This window comes from Myotis myotis, unplaced genomic scaffold (genome assembly GCF_014108235.1).
Source record: "Myotis myotis isolate mMyoMyo1 unplaced genomic scaffold, mMyoMyo1.p scaffold_m19_p_13, whole genome shotgun sequence".
Classification (NCBI taxonomy): domain Eukaryota; kingdom Metazoa; phylum Chordata; class Mammalia; order Chiroptera; family Vespertilionidae; genus Myotis; species Myotis myotis.
The window spans coordinates 15,198,274-15,219,633 of NW_023416317.1; the positions used below are offsets into that span (position 1 = coordinate 15,198,274).

Consider the following 21,360-nt stretch of genomic DNA (forward strand, 5'->3'; position numbering starts at 1 on the left):
CATGCTTACCATGTGCCAGGCCCTGTTCCAAATATTAACTCATTTAAAAATATATTTTTATTGATTTCAGAGAGGAAGGGAGAGGGAGAGAGAGATAGAAACATCAATGATGAGAGAGAATCCTTGATCGGCTGCCTTTTGCATGGCCTTCCCCCCTCTCTCCCACCCCCAACCCCCTTATTGGGGATCGAGTCTTGACTGGGAATCAAACCATGACCTCCTGGTTCTTAGTTCAACACTGCTGGTTCATAGGTCAATGCTCAACCACTGAACCACGTTGGTTGGGCAATATTAACCTCATTTTAAACACAGAAGGAGTTTAAGGAAGTCAACCAGGCTTAGCGAGCGGGGGTGAGTGTCAACAGTGGGCAGGCACTGTGGAATATGTTAGGGATTGAATGCCACATCCTGCCTCACCCTCCCAGGGCCCCCATGGAAAATGTACACATAGTCATGCATTCATAATATTGGAAAGAGCTGGGTAATAATGACTAAGCACACAGGCTAGAGATTAAATCTGAACTGTATTATCTTAAGCCAGTGAGTTCCTCAGTTTCCTTGCCTGTGAAATGGAGAGAATTGGGAAGATTGAAGAACACAGAAAGTCTATACTTTAACATAGTACCTGGTACATGGAAACTACTCTAAAATGTTGGCTATTGTTATCAGAATTCTAATGGAAATAAAGGCAAAGAGTAGGAGGACAAGGGAGGTGTGTGTGTGTGTGTGTGTGTGTGTGTGTGTCCCTGCAGCAGATGAGATTTGACCATGAAAGGAGGCAGTAGAATGGACGGCCTGGGGACTGTGTTGGGCAAGTGTGGATGGATGAGCATGACTGCAATGGAGGAGGGGCATTTGGGGAAGTTAGTGTTGGGGAAAGATTGGAGGGTGATATGAAGCTTCTTCTTAGGAAATGATTTCTATCTTTGGTTTGAGACCATGATGTGAACTTATTTCATCTGTCCATCTATTCATCCATCCATCCATTCATTTCACCTCACTGGGCCTTAATCCCCTCATCTGTAAAATGAGGATTGTGTGAGAGGGCCCATGAAGAGGACCTAAACTGGCTCAGGCAGAGAGAGGCAGTTGGCAGTGGATGCTAGGTGCTCTTGTTTCAGCCGTGTGCTGGAGGGTGTGCCCTGTGCTGCAGGGCTAGATAGCAACTCAGAGCTGTCCCCAGACAGCTCCTCAGGTCTAGTACCTGGCTTCAGATTCCCCTGCTCTTGCTCCTGGATCGGAACCTGGGGTTTAGGTTCCTCGTGACAAGTGGAGATAAGATTTGTGCTTGCCTCCCAAGTTTAGGGTGAGAATTAGATGAAATATCTCATGTCAAGTACTTAGCACAATGTTTAAGCCATGGCTAGATTTCCATGAATGGTCAGGTGAGTGTTATTATTTAATTCTGTGTAATGAAAAAAAGCAGACCAAATGGAGGAAAGTTAGAGGGAGCATATTTTTGAGTCAAGGAGAGAACTTTTCCAACTCACAGCATTGCTTTGTGGAGGTGTGACCCTCCAGATCTGAAGTTGTTCAAGCTTCAGCTCAGTGCCCCACATCAGGGATAGGAAAGACTTTCTGCTGTGAGTGAGGCACTGCACCAGCTCATTCCCAAGAGCTGCTTTCCATTGCTGTGAGCCCTCACTATTTTACACTCTGAGGTTTCACTGCAGATGGTAAAGAGAGCAAAAGAAAGACCGTGCCCTTTTCTGTAAAAATGTCACCACATTGCCACAGAGTGTTTGTTCCCTCATGGTCAAAAGTGTGGTGTGTCTTCAGCCAGAGAGTCATCTGTGTGGGCGCCACCCTCTGCTCCTGCGATGTGCAGCCATCTGGGCTGTGGGGGTGTGCAGGGAACAGCACTGATTCATATGCCACCCCCTGCTGGCATCTCCAAAGTGGGCCCTCTGGCTGGAGCTGTGAAGCTGCCGGCCCCTTTCTTTCCCACACTTCCTCCAAGGCTTCGAGAGAGAAAGGGTCGTGAGGAAAAGTGTGTAAAGACCCAGAAACATGGAATGATGGTTGGGTGGCCCTGAGGGCAACTGGACAGAAAACCAGTGACTTACTTCAACCTGGTTTTAGAATCTGGCACTAGAAGTATGACCCCCCATGATGATGGTTCTCAAATGGTTTTCTGAGGACCCTGGGATTCCCATGAGGGACCTCAGGGGTGTCTGGAGTGGCCTGAGTGAGGGGGTCTCAAAGCCTTTCTTCCCCTTCCCTCCCTTAGCAGATCCACTTTTTCCCACTTCTTTGTTCCCTCTCCCTGGAACACTCTCCCCACAGTGTCCGCATGGCCAGTGTCTGCTCATTGTTCAGGCCTTGGCTGAATGTCAGACTCTCTGGGAGGCCTTCCCCAAATGCTAGATTAAAGTTAAGGGGCTAAGTGAAATAAGTCAGAGAAAGACAAACACCGTATGATTTCACTTATATGTGGGATCTAGAGAAACAAACAAATGAACAAATAAAACAAAACAGAAACAGACTCATGGATACAGAGAAAAACTGAGGGTTGCCAGAGGGGAGGGGGATGATGAAAATTTCTTCTCTATGTAAAGGGGAATAAGAAGTACAAATCCCCCATGATAAAAAAAAGAAGTTGCAGGGTTGTAATGTACAGATAGAGAAAATAGTCAATATTTTTGTAATAACCTTGTATGGTGACAGATGGTTACTAGACTTATTGTGGTGGTCACATTTTAAGGAATATAAACGTCAAATCACTAAAAAAATAAAGTGAAGGGGATGATAAAAGGAAAAAATAAAGTACCTTAATTGATATTGCAGTTCAGAACTAGACAATTAGAAATTTAACCACATGTTCAGTAGGCTGACCTTATCCTTCCCCCATTATCTCCAACTCAGTATTCAGCATCCACAGCATTTATCATCTGTATACATTTGTCATTTTTAATTTCTTTCTTTACATATTTCTGATGCCCTTCCTACCAGACAGGGACCAATCTGTTTTATTTCCTGCCTATCTAAAGGAGCTATCACACTGTCTGCAGCATAGATGACCAATTAGTTTTATAAAGTAAGAGTGTGTGTGTGTGCGTGTGTGTGATGTAGGCTTTTGTTTGGGAACAAAACAAATGTATACTGCTAAAATAAAAGTTTTAAACTCACTTATCTAGAATAAGAAAAATGGAATCCAACCTGCCCTACTCCGTGATTGTTTAGACCAAACCAGGAGTTCTGTGCACAACCTCTGAACCATGAGCTGCTCCAGCAGATGCTAATTTTGCCTGGCTCAGTCCCCCTGGCATCCCATCACTGGGCAGGTAAGCCCATCTTCCAGTGGCTGTGGGTGCTGTTGCCAATGACTCACACTTGTGATCTTTACTGGAGGTGTGCCTTTGGGTAGCTGGAGATGACAAACTTTCCCCTCCCCCTCAGAAGTGCCAGGGCCACCCTTAAGTGGTTCCTGACTGGAGCAGGGGTACAGAAGTCAGGCTCCCTTGACTCAGTGGGACAGACTCTGCAGCACAGCTTACTTCCTAGCTTCCTGCAGGCTCGGGCTCAGGTTCTGTTTCCTATACAACAACATCCTTGCTTAACTTCTCTGCATAAAAGCCCTGTCTCAGACCCTGCTTCTCAGGAATCTGACCTAAGTCATAGAGGTGGACTAAAGTAAGTGGCCTGGATACCACTGAGGTAGCTGGCACCGTGCCATATAAGACCATGGCCAGAGCTGGACTTGAGTAAGAAAGATTTTGGACCAGGAAGTTGTCACCAGAGGAGAGAAACCTGATTTGTTCATTTGTCCTTGAATGAGTAGAACCAAGGCCAGTGTATAGAAACTTCAGGGCATGTATTTGCTTCAGTGTAGAAAGCTGTCCAACAGCATAGTCCAAAGGTTAGTGAAAGATTAGCCAACCTATGAAAGTTTTCTATGACTGCCGTAACCAATGACCACATGTTTAGCAGCTTAGAACAACACATTTATTAGCTCACAGGCCAGAAGTCCTGGTATAGCACTGCTAATTGTTTCCTTTGCTTTGAGTCTCATGAGGCCAGAATCAAGGTGCTGTTAGGGCTGTGTTCCTTTCTAGAGACTTGAGATCAATCTGCTTCCAAGCTCACCTAGGTTGTTGGTTGAATCCAGTTTCTTGAATTTGTAGGACTGAGATCCCCAATACCTCTAACCCAGGGGTGGGCAAACTTTTTGACTTGAGGGCCACAATGGGTTCTTAAACTGGACCGGAGGGCCGGAACAAAAGCATGGATGGAGTGTTTGTGTGAACTAATATAAATTCAAAGTAAACATCATTACATAAAAGGGTACGGTCTTTTTTGTTTTAGTTTTATTCATTTCAAACGGGCCGGATCCGGCCCGAGGGCCGTAGTTTGCCCACGGCTGCTCTAACCCCTAGCGGCCACCTCTGGACCTTGCCCATGACCCCTACATCTCAGAACCAGTAGTGGCACAGCAGTTCTTTTCATGCTTAGGATCTTTCTGACTCCCCATCTGCCGCATCTCCCTGCTGCCTCCAGTCAGAGAAAGTTCTGAGCTTTTAGAGAGCTGATGGGAATAGAGAAATGGAAGATTGAATCAAAGGAGAAATAAGGAGATGACTATATAACGAAAGAGATCAATAGAGATGTTGGTGTAAATTTCAAATATCCAATCACAGCCAAGTGCTGAAAATGGGCAGTGTAGTATGGTGGCTGGGAGCAGAGACCTTGGAACCAGACTTCTTGGGATAATTCCCAGCAGTGCAATGCATTGGACTGAGCAAGTCACTAACTTCTCTATGCCTCTGTTCCTGTGAGTGAAAAATGGTATTGATATTAATACCTGCCTAAGCTGGTTAATGTGAGGATTAAATATTTTAATATTTATAAAGTGCTTAGAAGAGTGCTAAGTACAACATAGCAGTGTATAAGTAACTATTAGCTATTATCATCCTTCAGAACAGACTCCTTTCAATCAAAAGCGATAAACTTTTAGGCCTATGAATACAATGTTATTTGTACTGTGTCGTTCAATTAATCAGTATTTATTGAGTTCTTATGCTTGGCAGGTAATATATTGGTTACTGGGAATATAATAGACATACAGAGTCCCTATGCTCATGAAGTTTGCCACTCACTGGTAAACATGGACTTGAGTCATTAATTTTATAAATCATCGTAAAATTACAGTCATAGTCAATGACATGAAGGAGGGTACACAATGCTATGAGTGTATATGAGTGTGTGGCATGTAGATTAGTCTGGAGGGTCAGCTAATAGCCTTTCTGTGACATATTTGTAATCTATTGCTTCATAACCTGTTACCACAAACACTTAGTGGCTTAAAATAACTTACTATCTTATAGATTCTGTGGGTCAGGAAAGAAGGAGTCATGCACCTGGATGGCTTTGCCCAGAGTCCCTCATGAGGTGCAGTCACGCTGCTGGGTAGGGCTGCAAGCACCTGGAGGCTTGGCTGGATCTGGAAGATCCACTTCCATGATGGCTCATTCACTTCGCTGTTCCTAGGAGGCCCCAGTTTCATGCCATTGGGCCTCTTCATATGGCAGCTTGAGTGTCCTCATGATGGGGAGCTGGCTTCCCCCAGAGCATGTAATCCAAGAATGTGATCAAGAAGGAAACCATCATGTCTTTTATGACCAAGTCTCAGACGTCACACATTTCACTTCGACCATATTCTACTTATTAGAAATAAGTTACTAAGTGCAGGCCACGGTTAAGGAGAAGCTATTTAGGCTTCACCGTATAATGGGAATGTCAGAGGATCTGTGGACATAGCTCAACTACTGCATTAGGAACTGGTGTTTTTTCCCCATGACCAGGATGAGTATTGAAGGTAGTCTAAACCAGGGTTGATAACTGTTTGTCTAAAAGGCCATATGCGAGGCCATATGGTCTCTGTCAAAGTATTCAACTCTGCCATGGTAGCATGGAAGCAGCCATCAACAATAAGTAAGTGAATGGGCAAGCAGTATTTCAATAAAAGTTTATTTACTGAAATAGATGGTAGGCTGGATCTGGCCCATGAGCTATGGTTTGCTGACCTCTATAGACAAAAGAGAATAAAAGGGTAGAGGATTATTCCAAACAGAAGAAACAGATTGTTCTAGAAAAGATTAGAATTCTTGTGAATTTAAGAGTATAAAGATACCTAAAACAGGGTTTTCCCATGTCTAGGAGTTTTATTGTAACATGGTTTGTAATGGAAAAAAGAAGAGTAGGAAGCACTTATTTACATAGACAAATTCTGAAAACATAAATATTGTTGAGGTCAAAACCAAAATGCAAAAGCTTAGTGCAATATGGGTGGCTGACATTTATGTAAATGAAAAAACAATGCACTCTATTGTTAGATTTATACCACTTACAAGGACATACATATGTAAAAAGCACAAAACACGCACGAGAAAGACACCAACTTTAAGAGGATAGTCTCTGAAAGAATGGCAGTGAAAAAAGTTGTTGAACTTCAACACTTTCTGTTAAGTTTATGTTTTCTTTTAAATTAAATTGTGGTAAGACACACACAACATAAAATTTGCCATCTTAACCATTTTTAAGTGTGCAGTTCAATAATCTTAAGTATATTCACATTGCTTTGCAACCAATCTCTAGAATTTTTTCCATCTAGCAAACAACTTGCTGTTTCTCCCCTAAACCTCAGTCCCTGGCAACGACCCTTCTACTTTCTGTTTCTGTGAGTTTGATGACTCAATATACCTCAGTTAAGTAAGATTATACAGGTACACTATGTGTGTTTTGTGACTGCTTTATATCACTAAGCATAATGCCCTCAAGGTGCATTCATATTGTAGCAGATGTTAAAATTTCCTTCCTTTTTAAGCTAATATTCTATTGTATTTATATACCACATTTTGTGTATCCGTCTATCTGTTCATAGACATTTCACTTGCTTCCATCTTATGGCTATTGTGTTAACACTATGAACACGGGTGTACAAATCTTAAAGAATTTTGATAAAAGAAATGATCAGTTAAATCTGCAGAAATATAGTAGCCTGAGTTTCTTCTCTTCTTCCGTTTTCCCACAGCACATTCCAGTCAAACGTTCACTCATACTATCTACCGAAATTGCTAGTCAAGGTTACTAATGAGGTTACTAATAACCCGCATGTTGCCAAGTCCTGTGGTTAATCCTTCGGCCTCATTCTATTAACCTCTCTGTAGCAATTGCTTAGGTGGTCACTCATGTATCCTAGACTCATTATCTTCACTCTTGAGTTCCATGATGCTACAGTCCTGGTCCTCCTCGTACCCCACTGGCTATTCCTTCTCAGCTTCCTTTGCCGCTTCCTCCTCACTTCTCCTACCCCTAATGTTGGATTGCCCCTGAGCTCAGTCCTCTGACTTCTCTCTATGCTCAGTCCCTAGTTGATCTTATCTAGGCTCTCTGCTTTAAGTGCTATCTATTCACTCAGATTTGCAATTGTAGCTCTTCTCCCTTCAAATGAAGATTCATCTATTCAACCTCCTACTCAACACCTCCACTTCCATGCTTAATAGCATCACAAACTTCACACATGCAAAACCAAACTCTTGGTTTCCATAACTCCCACTTCTCCTCCCCAGTCTTCCCTGTCTTTGTATTCCACCTCCATTCTTACTGTTTGGAATAGACTCCTGGAAGTCTAGAAGTCTTTACTTTTCTCTTTCTCTAGTCGGCAGGCAATCTGTCAGGAAGTCAGGTCAGCCTCACCTTCAACAGGTATCCAAACTCTAACTCCTCTCATAGCCTCCACTGTCACCCTGGTCCAACATTCTATCATTGGGGTTATTCTAATAGCTTCTTCCTAGCCCCCATAGTTCTGCCCTTACCACCTTCCCAATTCTTCCTCCAGCCAACCCCAGACCACATTTCAATTCAGCAGCTGGAATAACCATTTAAGAAAGTGTATCATATCATGGTGTTTTTGTTTTTGTTTTGTTTTGCTCACAGCCTTCTAGTGGCTTCCCAGTTTTCTCAGGGTGAAACCAGTGTTCTTACAATGGACTCCAAGTGTAGGACCCCTCTTTGTTATTCCCCATCCCCGAACTTCTCTGACTTACTTTCCCATCCCTTATGCAGCTCTAGCCAGACACTTAAGCATTTGCTGTTCCTTCTGCCTGGAATATCTGCACAACTGTTTCCCTCATTTCCTTTAGCTGTTGGCTCAAATGTCACTTTCCTATGAAGCTTTCCCCAATCACCCTATTTAAAAATTGCAATTTATCCCAACCCCCCAACATGTTCTGTTCCACCTTTCTGACTTATTTTCCTTTATAACACTATGACAAACTGGTTTGGTCTCCTTTTTATTTTTATTTTTATTTATTTTTTTAAAATACATTTTATTGGTTTTTCACAGAGAGGAAGGGAGAGGGATAGAGAGTTAGAAACATCGATGAGAGAAACATCGATCAACTGCCTCCTGCACACCCCCTACTGGGGATGTGCCCGCAACCAAGGTACATGCCCTTGACCGGAATCAAACCTGGGACCCTTCAGTCTGCAGGCCGACACTCTATCCACTGAGCCAAACCAGTCAGGGCTGGTCTCCTTTTTAAAATTATTGTGCCTTTCTTCCATTGGAATTTGAAATGAAACCCCATGAGGGCTGGGATATTTGTCTATTTGGTTCACAGCTGTATCACCTGTACCCGCTGCATCAAATTATTATTTGAATATGTGAATCCGCCATATCTTCAAATTGATGTGAATTAATGTTTGGGATTATAGTATTACGTTCTCGTTGGTTTCTCCAGTTGGTTTTGTTCCTTAATGGTGGCAGTTTTAAAATATGTCTTCACATTGTTTGGTACTCTTCCCTGGAATTTGTGCAGGCTCATGACTGCTTCAACCAGCAGAGCATTGTGGAAGTGATGCTATGGGACTTCTGAGGTTAGGTCATAAAAGGCCATGCAGTCTCTGGCTTATTTGCTGGAACATTTGCTTTTGGAATTTGTACGCTCAAAGAGATTGGATTATCCTGAGACAGCCATGCCATGAGAAAGCCCAGGCCACAGGGAGAGCCATATTTGGATTGACAATTCCAGCTAATTCAAGCCTTCAAGACATTTTCCATCCAAGGCACCAGGCAAATGAGTGAAGAAACCATCTTGGAAATGGACCCACACGCCCTCACTCTTCCAGCCTCCTGACATCATGCTGTAGAGACAAGCTTTTCCTACCTTGTCCTTTGTGAATTCCTGGTGCAGAATTCCTGAGCATAATAAAGTGGAGGTGGTTTGACACCGCTAAGTGGTTTGTTACACAGTGGCAGATTACCAGAAAAGTAATTTGGAAAGACCAGAGTTAAGTTTTGATTATTATTATTTTTTTTGGTCTATTGAAGAAATGTATGGGTGGGCAAAGTAGATTTGCAGTTATGATTACACAAGTGTATTCTTGTGTTATTATTTATTATTTATTGTGTTATCTATTACAACTATAAATCTCCTATTTGTCCTTCTCTGTATGGTGCGTGAAACATTATTCTGCCAGGCTCATCTTGGGAGCTAGTGTCCATCCACATGAACTCACTAGACTCCAGATGCTCATTAATGCCAAGAAATGTCATCCCGATGAACCACTGGAGATTTCATGCTCAGAATTCTGGGTTCTTGGTATATTTCCATGCTGATCACCTGGAGGAGCTGGCATTTTTAGACCAGTTAAGGCCAAACTAGTCATGAAATTATAGGAAAACTAGAGACCCAGTGCATGAAATTCGTGCATGGCCGAATTTGCCTGGCCGGCAATCAGGGCTGATCTTTGGGGTGACTAGTGGGGCCCCCACGGGCACCCGCCTTGGCTGGCCTGGCACCACCCATTCACCGCCCCCTCCCCCCCTCCTCCCAACCTCCCCTTTGCTGCTGCTTCTGGTCTGGGCCTGCAGGCTGGGGGCAGCTCCTGCATTGAGCATCTGCCCCCTGGTGGTCAGTGCGCATCATAATGACCAGCCGGTCCGCCGATTGTTCCGCCATTCGGTAGATTTGCATATTAGGCTTTTATTATATAGGATATATAAGCTGGGGATCAGTGTTACAGTGAGATATTAAATTTTGTGATGCTGCCAATTTACTTCTTTTATTTTTACTCTGTTTTTAAAACAGAATGGATGTGACTAAAAATACCAGGCAAAAGTCAGCATTTCAGAGGCAGCTGCCTATTCAGTCTGGATGTTCTCAGATCTGGAAGGGTGACTAGCAACCCACTCATAAAGCTCCTTATTCTACAGATCAGAGAGGGCTGTGTGTGCCCAAGGTCTCAGTCTGGAACTGTGAATTCTGATTCCCAATCCTCTATTCAGTGTTTTTTCCTCTGAATAAGTGGTTTTTAGCCTGCAGTCTGGTTTAGTGACAAACTTCTCAAGTGCTGGACCGGGCCCTGTGGACCAGCTGAAAGCGTATACACCGTGTTGTCTGTGTGGCTTTTGTGCCCATTACTGCAGCGAATCTACACCTTCCCTCTGATTCTTACAGAGATCCGTGACTCAGAAAACCATAAGTACCACCACTCTTGATGATTTCACACTGTCACTTAAAAACTACCACAATCATTGAAATCTTGGACACCCCCATACCTATACCAGATGCCCTGGTGAAACTCTTTAGTTGTTTCAGTTCAGTGCATAGCGGGCCCATCTTTCAGATGGTTAGGGAGAGTTGGAGCACCAACTACCTTACTGTCTCTTTAGAAAAATTTGGCCAGTACTCACACATTACAATCAGTTGGTGATTCAAAAGCAACACACAATGGAGGGCTAATTTGGCATTAGGTCTCATTGTAGCTATTGCAGTAGTTAAGGGAGAGAGAGCTGGGATCTCCACAGATACATTCCATATACGCAGAGGCTAACTTAGTAGGAGTTTATTTTTCATGTACACCACCATCCAATGTGGGTGCTCGGCACCCTTTTCAGAGGGCATTTCAGGAACCCAGGCTCCTTTATCTTGAGGTCCTGCCACGTTCTTGGGTCTTGAAGTCCTTTACTTCTAGCCAGCAGACAGGGAAATGGGTGAGTTGAAGACAGGCTAGGACAAACATGTCAAACGCGTGGCTGCAGGCTACAGGCCTCGTTTAAACAAACCTGCGAGCCGCCAGTTAGACATGCTTGTGCTAGGAGGTATTTATGGAAGTTGAGTTTCTCATTTCTACCCACATTCCACTGGCCAGAAGTAAGTCACAGAACTCATCTCCAAACAAGGATGGTGGTGATGAGGCTTCCTACCAACCACTTTACACCAACGATTTTCAACCAGTGTGCCGTAAGAATATTTAAAACATACAATACCTGACTATTTAGTCAGGGGGCACTGAACTCTTTTCCCTTAGATTATCAAAAAAAAAAAAAAATGACAACAGCCAACACAACAATAGCCTTCCAGTGTGAATGAATCAAAATTAGACCTATATAGTTTTGTACTGCAGCATTTTGGCAGGTAGTTTATGTGTGCCATGAGATGGAAAAGGCTGAACATTGCTCCTCTACATTAAGGAAGAGGAGCATCTCCATTAGTCTACAGCTGGCCCTCTTGGCTGCAGTCAGAGTGAGCACTGTAAGGTTTCCAAATCTCAGAGATGAGTGAAACGTCTGAGGTGGGACTTTGAGATAGTCCATGAAGTCTGCGTGTGGATTACAGTCGTCACTTGCCTGACATCTTCGGAATTAAGGTGGTCCTCAGAAACCATGAAGTCAGGACTGATCGAAGTAGTGTAGTTAAGAAAGGGAAATAATAATTCATCAGCAATTGGAGATGTTATTTTCTTTGTTATGGAGTGACACAGAGGGTAAGGGCCCAATCTGGATTCTGAGCTGGTTTATATTACAGCAGAACTTGTGTAATTATAGTGAAGAGAACTCTGTTTCCATTTTTGTAAAACTATTGCTACAAGTTTAGCTTTGTTAGTGCATATTTTCCCTTAAAAATGTTTTTATGCTTGGCAGAAATTATAACAGCACATGCTTTTACCTTATGGGTTTTATTTGTTGTGGTGCTTTGTTGCTTCTTGGTTATTTTTATTTGTTTTATGAAAGCTTAACCTCTCTCTTAAAATTATCTTACGATTTTTACTTTGAAACTGGGATTGGCTATGATATGAAATTGTCCTGAATTTCATTTTCATCTTTCTTTGTTAAGATGCTTTTGATGCCACATAGTATTGTTACCATTGTAATTAGGTAATTATTAATCATAGGAAATGGGCAAAAGGGAGGCCAGGCATTGTAAGCATACCATCTGGGCAGCTTTACCAGGAAGCTGCAACTTCACACTTTTGAGGGAAACACTGGTCTATTCCCCGGAAATCACTGGGGGAAAGGTGTCTAACAAAGGGGAGATGAGTGCATTCACTCTAAGGTTGGGGAGATGTAGGGAAGGTGCCTGTTAATCTAACCTGGAACAGAGATAATTGGCCAAGGGGGTGGGGCCACTGCAAGCCCAAGGAAATTTGGGAATGCGTAATCCCCCAGATGAAGGAGTTTTCTCTCTTAGTGTTCTTGTTCCTCTGGCTTTGCTCCTGCCTGTGTTCCCTTCATGGCCATGTGGTCCTGCAAACTCCACATGCAACGGGCTGATGGACTGCAGTGGGAACCACAAACTAAGCTAGCTTGATGCTGGATTGGACCATGCAAACATGAAACAGCAACTCTGGACAACAGCTTTAATCCCAGCTCTGCTGAAAGCAAAACAGGACCTTTTCCTTGGTGGGATGGAGGGGAAATGGGATCTTGGAAACGCAGGGATGTAATTTAATGCAAACAAATGCCACTCATTCTCCCACGTGATTTTCAGAAAATTCCTTTTCTCATGACACGGCAAGAAGTCCACCTCTGCTGTCAACTGGTGCAGACATGGAGAGCTCCCCACCCATAACAGTATCAGAATCAGTGACCTGTGAAATATATTTCTTCTCCCACTGACTATGGAACAATTCTGACAAGTGACTTAACTTTCCATTTTCTCATCAATGAGATTTTATTGGTCCAGTGATCTCTCCAGTTATCTTGAAATGAATGTTTAGGGCTAAGTAGATTTTTATGGACCATGTGATTTACCCCGCGGTGTGCTGGAAACTGGATTGTGCTAGCCTATGATAACTGAATAGTGGAAACTTGTTCTAACAACCTATATTACATATTAAATATCCCAACTCACAATTTAAGAACTTGTATTCAGAACTCACATTTCCCTATTTTTTGTTATATTTTACCATTTTCTATGCTCTTGAGGTTCTTCTATCCATTGTGTCCATATGGTGGAAATACTATACAGTGGAGTGTTATTGCACCCCTCTTCCCAATTCCGCACTCAGTGACACCACTTAGGTAGCTTGAAGTGGGCCTGGTGGGTGCTGTTTGTTAAAGGTTTACCAGCAGCCCACAGGACTCACAACACAGATCACACTCCTCAACGGTAGTGTTGGGGCTTGAAGGAGACAAGTAGAACCAGGGACACTGTAGATGCACAATGAAGGACAGCAGCTTTTAGGGTCATTCCTTCAGAAAATCTCTGCCATCACCATGGAGCCTACAAGTGGTCGGTGATGTCAGATCATGGCAGTCCAGGGACATTAAAAGGACACAGAATCTTGACTCCATCATAAAGTGGATTCAGTAATACTTGACTCCCTCCCTTTTAGGGATATGTTAGAGGGGAAAAATGTCCTAACTGATGTCCGACCATTTTGAATCATTAAGAAGTACAAATTCTATTCCAATTCTTCTTAAATTAGAGGTTGAGAAACAGTTTTGCACAGGTTTGCTGGTTTGTGCTAGTGATGACTTTGAGAAGAAAATATGCTCCCTTCCTTGCCCCCATGGCTACAGTCCAGAGCTGCAGTGGTGGTTCCGCAGTGCTGGCCCCTGGACATGTGCACAATGGTGCATGACCAGGTTTTCTTGGGCTGCTGGCAAATAAGAACAAGGAAATAGGATATTATCTTATCATGGGAAGGACTGTCTTTTATTGTGGGATTCTGTTCTTCTGACAATTTTTATGTCAATATATTCTTTCTTTATGAAGTGACAATGATAATAGATGGTAGTGGTGCACGTAGATTTAATTTTAATGTCTGTACTTGGAAAAAGCTGGAAATTATGTTGATTTTCTTTCTTCAATGTCCAAGTTTTTGTGTGTGTTGTTGTTGCTGTTTCTTTCTTTTTTTCTTTCTTTTTTTTAATGTTTGTGGATCAATGGAATGTAAAAGCCTAAAACTATTCCATGTTGACTTTAAATGAGTTTTCTGGAAGCAAATAAGACTTTTGGAATTAGTCCACATGTGACTTACAAGTCAAATGATTCTTTTAAAAAAATATATTTTATTGATTTTTTTACAGAGAGGAAAGGAAAGGGATTGAGAGTTAGAAACATCAATAAGAGAGAAACATCGATCAGCTGCCTCCTGCACACCCCCTACTGGGGATGTGCCTGCAACCAAGGTACATGCCCTTGACCGGAATTGAACCTGGGACCCTTCAGTCTGCAGGCCGACGCTCTAGCCACTGAGCCAAACCGGTTAGGGCAAGTCAAACGATTCTTAATGGAATTACTTCATAGGTAACTTGTATCAGCAGCATAGACATGTGCAAGCACTTTTGTTTACTCCTGTCATTGGCTACTCTCATAAAACTGTTAGTAATCATTACTAAGAAAATCAAAGCATGAACAAAACAACCTTGTTCATTTCTTCTCCTCTGCCAAGACAATTTTTTAGTCTTAATAGAACCATTCTTTTGAGAAGAGGCATGGAAAAAGCAAGCCTTCAAGCTTAAAATTGCAATTATATTGTTTGCTTTTATCTAAAGAAATAGCCATCATATTCCAGAAGTTCTTGAGCCTACATCTGGCTTTAACCATTTGCCTCCCCACTAACACTGTTGATATTAATGCCAATTTTAATTTATTGGCATCACATGCGCATAAACATCTCTCTCTCTCTCTCTCTCTCTCTCACACACACACACACACACACACACACACGTGATTTTGAACAAGGACTGAAAGTGTAAATTAGGAAGGAAGAGATTCACAGGATTTCATCAGATCGGTTCACTCCAAAAAGTGACATAGTTGTCCTGGAAAGGTTTTAAATTGCTCATTTCAAACTTACCTCAGTAGCTAAATGCCATGCGTGCAACAGATTTGCAACCACGTTAGTCATTTTCTTTCCTCCGTTTTTCTTGCTGTGTTTGTATTGGGAGCACAGAGCAATGTAATTTAGTAAATTATGATTTGATGGCTGGGCAACAGCCCCAGTGTTGAACAGTATTTGGACTATAATTACTTGCTGGCTTTGTCACAGTTGACATTAATTATTGATGGAAGTTTCAGAAATAGCGCATGTGCCAGGAGCCTTTCACCGGAACTCCAGCTCCAAGCAGGAGGGATGCTAAGGAGGGTGGGGGGATTGGCACCTGTGGCTTGTTTATGTCTGTGCACAGCAAACCTGCGCCCGGGGGGCTGTGTGGCACCTGTGTAAAGGCCATGGTGTAACAGGAGGATGAACCGTCAGGCTTATTTCTATCGTGTTCCTCCCCAGGAATTGCACCGGAGAAGCCAACTTCAGCCGGAGCCAGCCAAGACGAAGGCTCTCCAGACTGTCATTGAGATGAAGGTAGGAGCTGTTCACATTTGTCAAAAAAGCTGTGGCTCTGGAGTTTGTTCTAACTTGGTGGGTGCCTAGCAAACATGGAAATGAATGTTGTATTTTTCTCTAGGCTCCCTGATAAGTGCTTTTATTCTGGGTCTTTTGCCTTCCTGGGTACATTTAATTTCTCGGCCTTTTAAGATTCCTTTTCTGAGCAAAAGAATAAAGGGCTCAAGTATCCCTTGGCTCAGGGGAGCGGAAAGGAGCTGGGTTCCTTTCCAGAGCATTGCTGATGCTTTTCCCCTTAAGGGATGTTTTGTGTGTGCTTTAAAAGTAAATTTCTAACCCTGGAAAAAAATATTTTCCCCTCCCACTCACATTGCAGTGAAAAGACACCTTGACAAACTAAGATTTGGCTTTATATACAATGGAGTCATTAAATAATTTAAATGATGCTGTTAGCAAAATTTGCTTATCAAAGAATAATACTTTTTTTTTTGCTTATCAAAGAATAATACTTTTTTTTTTTTTTTTGCTTATCAAAGAAAATACTCCAGTATTTTCTCCTAACCATGCTTGGAGGTAATACTTTTTAAAATCCTCTCCAGGTACCCTCTTTAGCTGTGGAAGCACAGAAATATGCTATTTAAAAGGGTCAAAGATACTCCTGGATGGATTCAGGGCTTTTAAAGAATAATGATGTAAATGATGGTGGCCAAATCACGATTTATGATTAAGAAACAGATCTAAATGAAAACCAATTGCTTTGTCAGTATCTAGACATTTGAAGTCTTGTTACTTCCAGTTTTTGCCAGAAGAAAACAGAGTATTCATCTTAAGAATAAGTAATTCTTGATTTAAATTGCTCCATGACAACACCGCAGCAACAACGTCTGCAATTTAGTAATTTTACACGTGAGTTTAACACTCAAGAGTTTGTCACCATCAGCCTGCAAGAGAATCATGAAGTTTGCTGATAGGATAATGATTTCTCTGTCTTTCTTATAGCAGATGATTTTGAATTGTCTGCCAAAAATTCCCATGTCCTAGGGAAAAATAAATGAATATGAACCATTGAGTTCTTGGCATGTACAATTCTCTTTTTTTCCCCCCTCCAGTCAATGACAGTGTCTTTATCCAAGTAGATTTTTGTGGAAATAATGTAGAACATTTGCTTTTAAACTATATGTCTCCCGAAGGTTACATGAGTCAAGGTACTCATAATGCATTTGCAGCAAATTGGTTTGAAAAATATAATCAAAGGGACCAGCTGCCAGTAAGATTAAAAATAATTGCTAATTTTGGCTTATCAGTTCATTTTGAATTTATGTAATTTTAATTTATTTTGAAATGAAACTTATTCTACAACTGAGGGAGATTGGTTCATAACTGAGATTTCATCCTCACTTCACATTAGAACCAAACTTGAAACTTTGATAAGGAAAAAAAAATAAAGGAAGAGAGAGAGAAAAAGAAAGAAAAGACAAATAATTAATTTTAAAGATTTTTAAAAATATATATTTTATTGATTTTTTACAGAGAGGAAGGAAGAGAGATAGAGAGTTAGAAACATCGATGAGAAACATAGATCAGCTGCCTCCTGCACACCTTCTACTGGGGATGTGCCCGCAACCAAGGTACATGCCCTTGACCGGAATCGAACCCTGGACCTTTCAGTCTGCAGGCCGACGCTCTATCCACTAAGCCAAACTGGTTAGGGCTTAAAGATTTTATTTTATTGCAAAAAGTCATTCAGTCACTTTTCTACCCACCTCCACACCTATATCCGCACAATTAGTAATGGGAAAGAGGGTACATATAAAATCTATTTCCAAAGTATTGTGTGTTTTTTTTAAAAATAAATGAACAAACGTGTCCCAAAACTATTTGGAGAAGCCAGGAATGACATCTCTTCCAGTGCTGTGGGCCTTTTCCTAGTAGAGGTCACTACAGAGACAATTAGTACTTATTTGTGACTTTAATAAATAGTAAATCTGTTTGATTCTAGCTTACTGTTTTTAACATCATATGTTTTGTTGGAAAACAAAAAAATAATAAATAAAAACACTTGTTTAGGCTATCTAGGTGGGTAGGCATAAAAACATGATTTTTTTAGGGCAAATTTATATCCATATATTATCAGTAAATTGAGTCTGGAGTTTTTCTCTGATGATGCCAATGCTCCTGATTTGTAGAACACATTTTAAGGACAATGATGATCAATGTGTTTGTCAGGGAATCGGGCCTGGAGTGTTTCTGTTGTCTTTTGGATGCCTGCTTATTTACAAAGTATAGCCTTCTGTTTTGTCAGTGGGGAAGTCTGAGTCCCATTAGCATCTACTCAACATGCATAAATTGAATTATGGAGGCAGCTGGTAGAGGGTCATTTCCTCAGCCATGTGTGTAGCTTGTGATAGAGGCTGTGATCTCATCTGATTTTTTTTTATTACATCCCTTTTAAATTGGAGGGAATATTGGAAACCAATACTTTATAAGCTATAGGGTTGACTATCAAATAGATCTGACCCTTAATCCTGGTGGGTGGAATTTGAGACCCTATTGTGTTTTAACTTAAACACCTTCGGGTAAACATCAGTGTCATATATAGCGCCTTGGCAAAATCTGGAGTTAAAGGGAGTTTTCCAAGAGGACGTTGATCAGTAGTTTCAGGGAGGTGGCGTGAAGTAAGGACTTAGAAGTTATTCCTACTTATCCCTTGCTACTTAGTGAATCTGAGGGAGACTTTCTGACTTCTCATCGTCACCACCCTTATACTTTACATCAACTCTAGAAAGGTATTTACTGTGAAAATCTGTGAAGTCAAGCACTTTAGAACCACAATCTCATACGTGTAGTGACTCTCTCTGTGCCCCTCGCCCTTGTAGAGTTGTGAAGGTCTCTCTCTGTGGGGCACACCATGGGGAGGGCCATTGGTAGCCATCACATCTATTACTGGCCAGCTGAGTCTAGGGAGGGTCACCTGAATGAAAATGAAGGGAAGCAGAATGAATTGAAGTTATTTGTGATTTATCTTCTTGCAGGGAGCTCCAAGTTTTAATTTTGGTCCCGATTTGGTCTGGCAGGTATGTTCCTGGTTTGCACTGTTAGAACACTGTGTGTGTTTCTCCGAAAAATTAGTTTTCCTGTGGATGTTGCTGTGCTTTTCTCTTTCTTGCTTTTGTGTCTAAATTTTTTTTAGTAAGACCCTCTTTTCTGCTCTTATGGAGAACTGTCAATAAAAAGGGCAGCTAAAAGGCTTTTTACCTTCTTTTTTCTTTTGTTAATGCTGTCTTTTGAAAGAATTGTTTTTAATCTATTTTTATTGTAATTTTGACATGGAATAAACATGATGTCCAAAAGTTTCACTTTCTTGGGTTCATCCCTAAAGCTGTATCCAGTGTTATTCTTCCTTCCTTCCTTTTTTTTTTTTTTTTTTAAAAAGGGAAATGAATTACAGTAATGACAGTACTTGTCAGATAATCTCAAAATTTTTTTCTTTGTTACTCAGAACTTTCAGATGAATGAAAATCTAATTCAAAATGGCTTAAGCCAAAAGGAAATTTATTGGCCCATATCAATGGAAAAAAACCCCACAACACAAAACAGCAGAAGTATTGCTTCCAGCACAGCTTGATCCAGGGGCTCAAGAGATATTGACAGATCTCATTTTCTCTCATTCCATCTCTTGTTTTGGCTTCCTTCATGTGAGCTGTATTTTCAGACAACCTCTTCGCCTGTCTGAACAAGGTGACTGCAGCAGCTCCAACAGTCACAGAGGGAAGGAACAGGAAGAAAGCCGTGTTTAAAAAAAATGCAGAAAACCCAATCAACCCCAGAATAATAATTACTGAGTTAGGGCATAGAAGCATAGAACCTCACTCACACTTAGCAACGCCGGCTGAAAAGAAAATGCATGGAGTTCCCTAGGTTCTCCTTTGCTTGTGAATTGAATGGCACTCATTCATCAAGTAAAACAAGTTTTATCCTAGCACTGACAACAGCAGAATTTATCAAATGGGACATATACTAGTGATGTCATGGTTTTAGTGAAAGTTGCAGAAAATACACTTGATCTGGTGAACTTGTTCTTAAAGTGGATTAAGAGGCTGGAGGCATAATGTCTCCATGTGACAATGTCTCTGTGGCAATTGAAGTGAGGATTGTGGGTGGTTAGCTTTCCAGTCACATGACCAACCAGGGCACATGTGTGTCATACGTGGTTCTTCTTTAGCAAAATTGTCCCCACCATGCTCTCCATGGGAACTGTGCTGTAAGCAATTCAAGACTGAGCTTGACTGAATTGTCCACTTCTAGTTGTGCTGTTGATAAAAAAAGTGTGACTTGTATTCAGATGCTAAACTCCAGTGGGAAGGTTGATTTTTGTTATCAAAACTAAAAATCAAGCCTTGTCTTGGTGCTCAGGCATGGAGACTACTCTTCTCCATGTGGTTGAGCTGACCTGCAGTTGGGTTACGTTTCCCCTAAAAGACATCTTAGTGCTTCGTCAAATTCAGCCATTTCAGTTCTGCCAGGCACAGAAGGTGCTGGAGCATGGAGAAGACAAGAGCTACCACTTGCCAACCTCTCCCAAGGTCACACAAGCTAGGGAGGGAGAGATTTCAAATCCAAACCTAGGCCATTGAATGCATCCCAGTTTCCAATGTGAACTTAATTCCAGTCTTAGGATCTAATCAGGAAAACTATGTAATGGCTGAAGTATTTTTATTTATTTTTTGTTTGTTTAGGTGTATATTTCATCTGTCTTTTGAACTGTTACTTGTTTGAGTGTAAACACAAACTCAGAATAATTTCTTCTCCTGGGATGATGTGTTCATATAACATTTGTGTCAAGCCTAGTTTTTCTAGTCAAGCCATTATGATGGCCTTTAGGATTTAAATTTTGCCTGGCTTTTTTTGTGGCTATTAAGAAAAGTAACAACAATAACAACCACCAGTGACAGCCTGCAGCTCGAACACCACTGGCCACACAGGCGCAGGGTACCTGACATATAAAAACTCGTGCATAGGGATAATTAGCCCCATTTCCCAGATGAGAAAGCTGTGGTTGAATGGAGATAAGCAACCTGCCCAAGGTTCTACAGGTTTCTCCTCCAAAGTTCTCACCTCTCTAATCCTCCAGTCTACTTTTAATGAAAATAGTCCATACATTCAACTATGTTTTTCCTTTTTTTATAATTCTATTGTTGAAAGTATTACATATGCTCTCCTTTTTCCCCCCATTGACCCCCTCCAGCCTGCCCTCTCCCCCCCTGCCCCCAGGCCTTTAGCACCCTATTGTCTCTGTCCATGGGTTATGCATAATGCATACAAGGTTTATGGTTGATTATCGTCCACCCACCTACCCTCCCTGCCTTCCCTCTGAGATTTCGCACTCTGTTCTATGCTTCCATGTCTCTGGATCCACTCCCATCATCAGTTTATTTTACTTAGATTCCACATATAAGTGTGATCATGTGGTACTTGTCTTTCTCTGACTGACTTATTTCACTTAGCATGATACTCTCCAGATCCCTCCATGCTGTCTCAAAGGCTAAGATATTCTTTTTTACTGCTGCATAGTATTCCATAGTATAAATATACCACAACTTTTTTTATCCACTCATCTACTGATAGGCACTTGGGCTGTTTCCAGATCTCAGCTATTGTAAATTGTGCTGCTATGAACATAGGGGTGTATATATTCTTTCTGATTGGTGCTTTGGGTTCTTAGGATATATTCCTAGAAGTGGGATCACTGGGTCAAATGACAGTTCCATATTTAATTTTTTGAGG

General features: G+C 41.6%; 1 protein-coding gene across 6 annotated transcripts in view; it reads left to right on the top strand.

The window, feature by feature from the left end:
• ERC2 (ELKS/RAB6-interacting/CAST family member 2) overlaps positions 1–21,360 on the top strand; it is an 880,873-nt gene that overhangs the window by 243,489 nt on the left and 616,024 nt on the right. For all 6 annotated transcript variants that reach the window (XR_004971467.1, XR_004971468.1, XR_004971469.1 and 3 more), the window contains exon 4: positions 15,520–15,594. Coding sequence is in view for 1 of the 6 variants with exons in the window: in XM_036331877.1 (XP_036187770.1) it covers positions 15,520–15,594 (75 nt within the window). In the remaining 5 variants the exon portion in view is untranslated. The remainder of the gene's footprint in view (positions 1–15,519; positions 15,595–21,360) is intronic.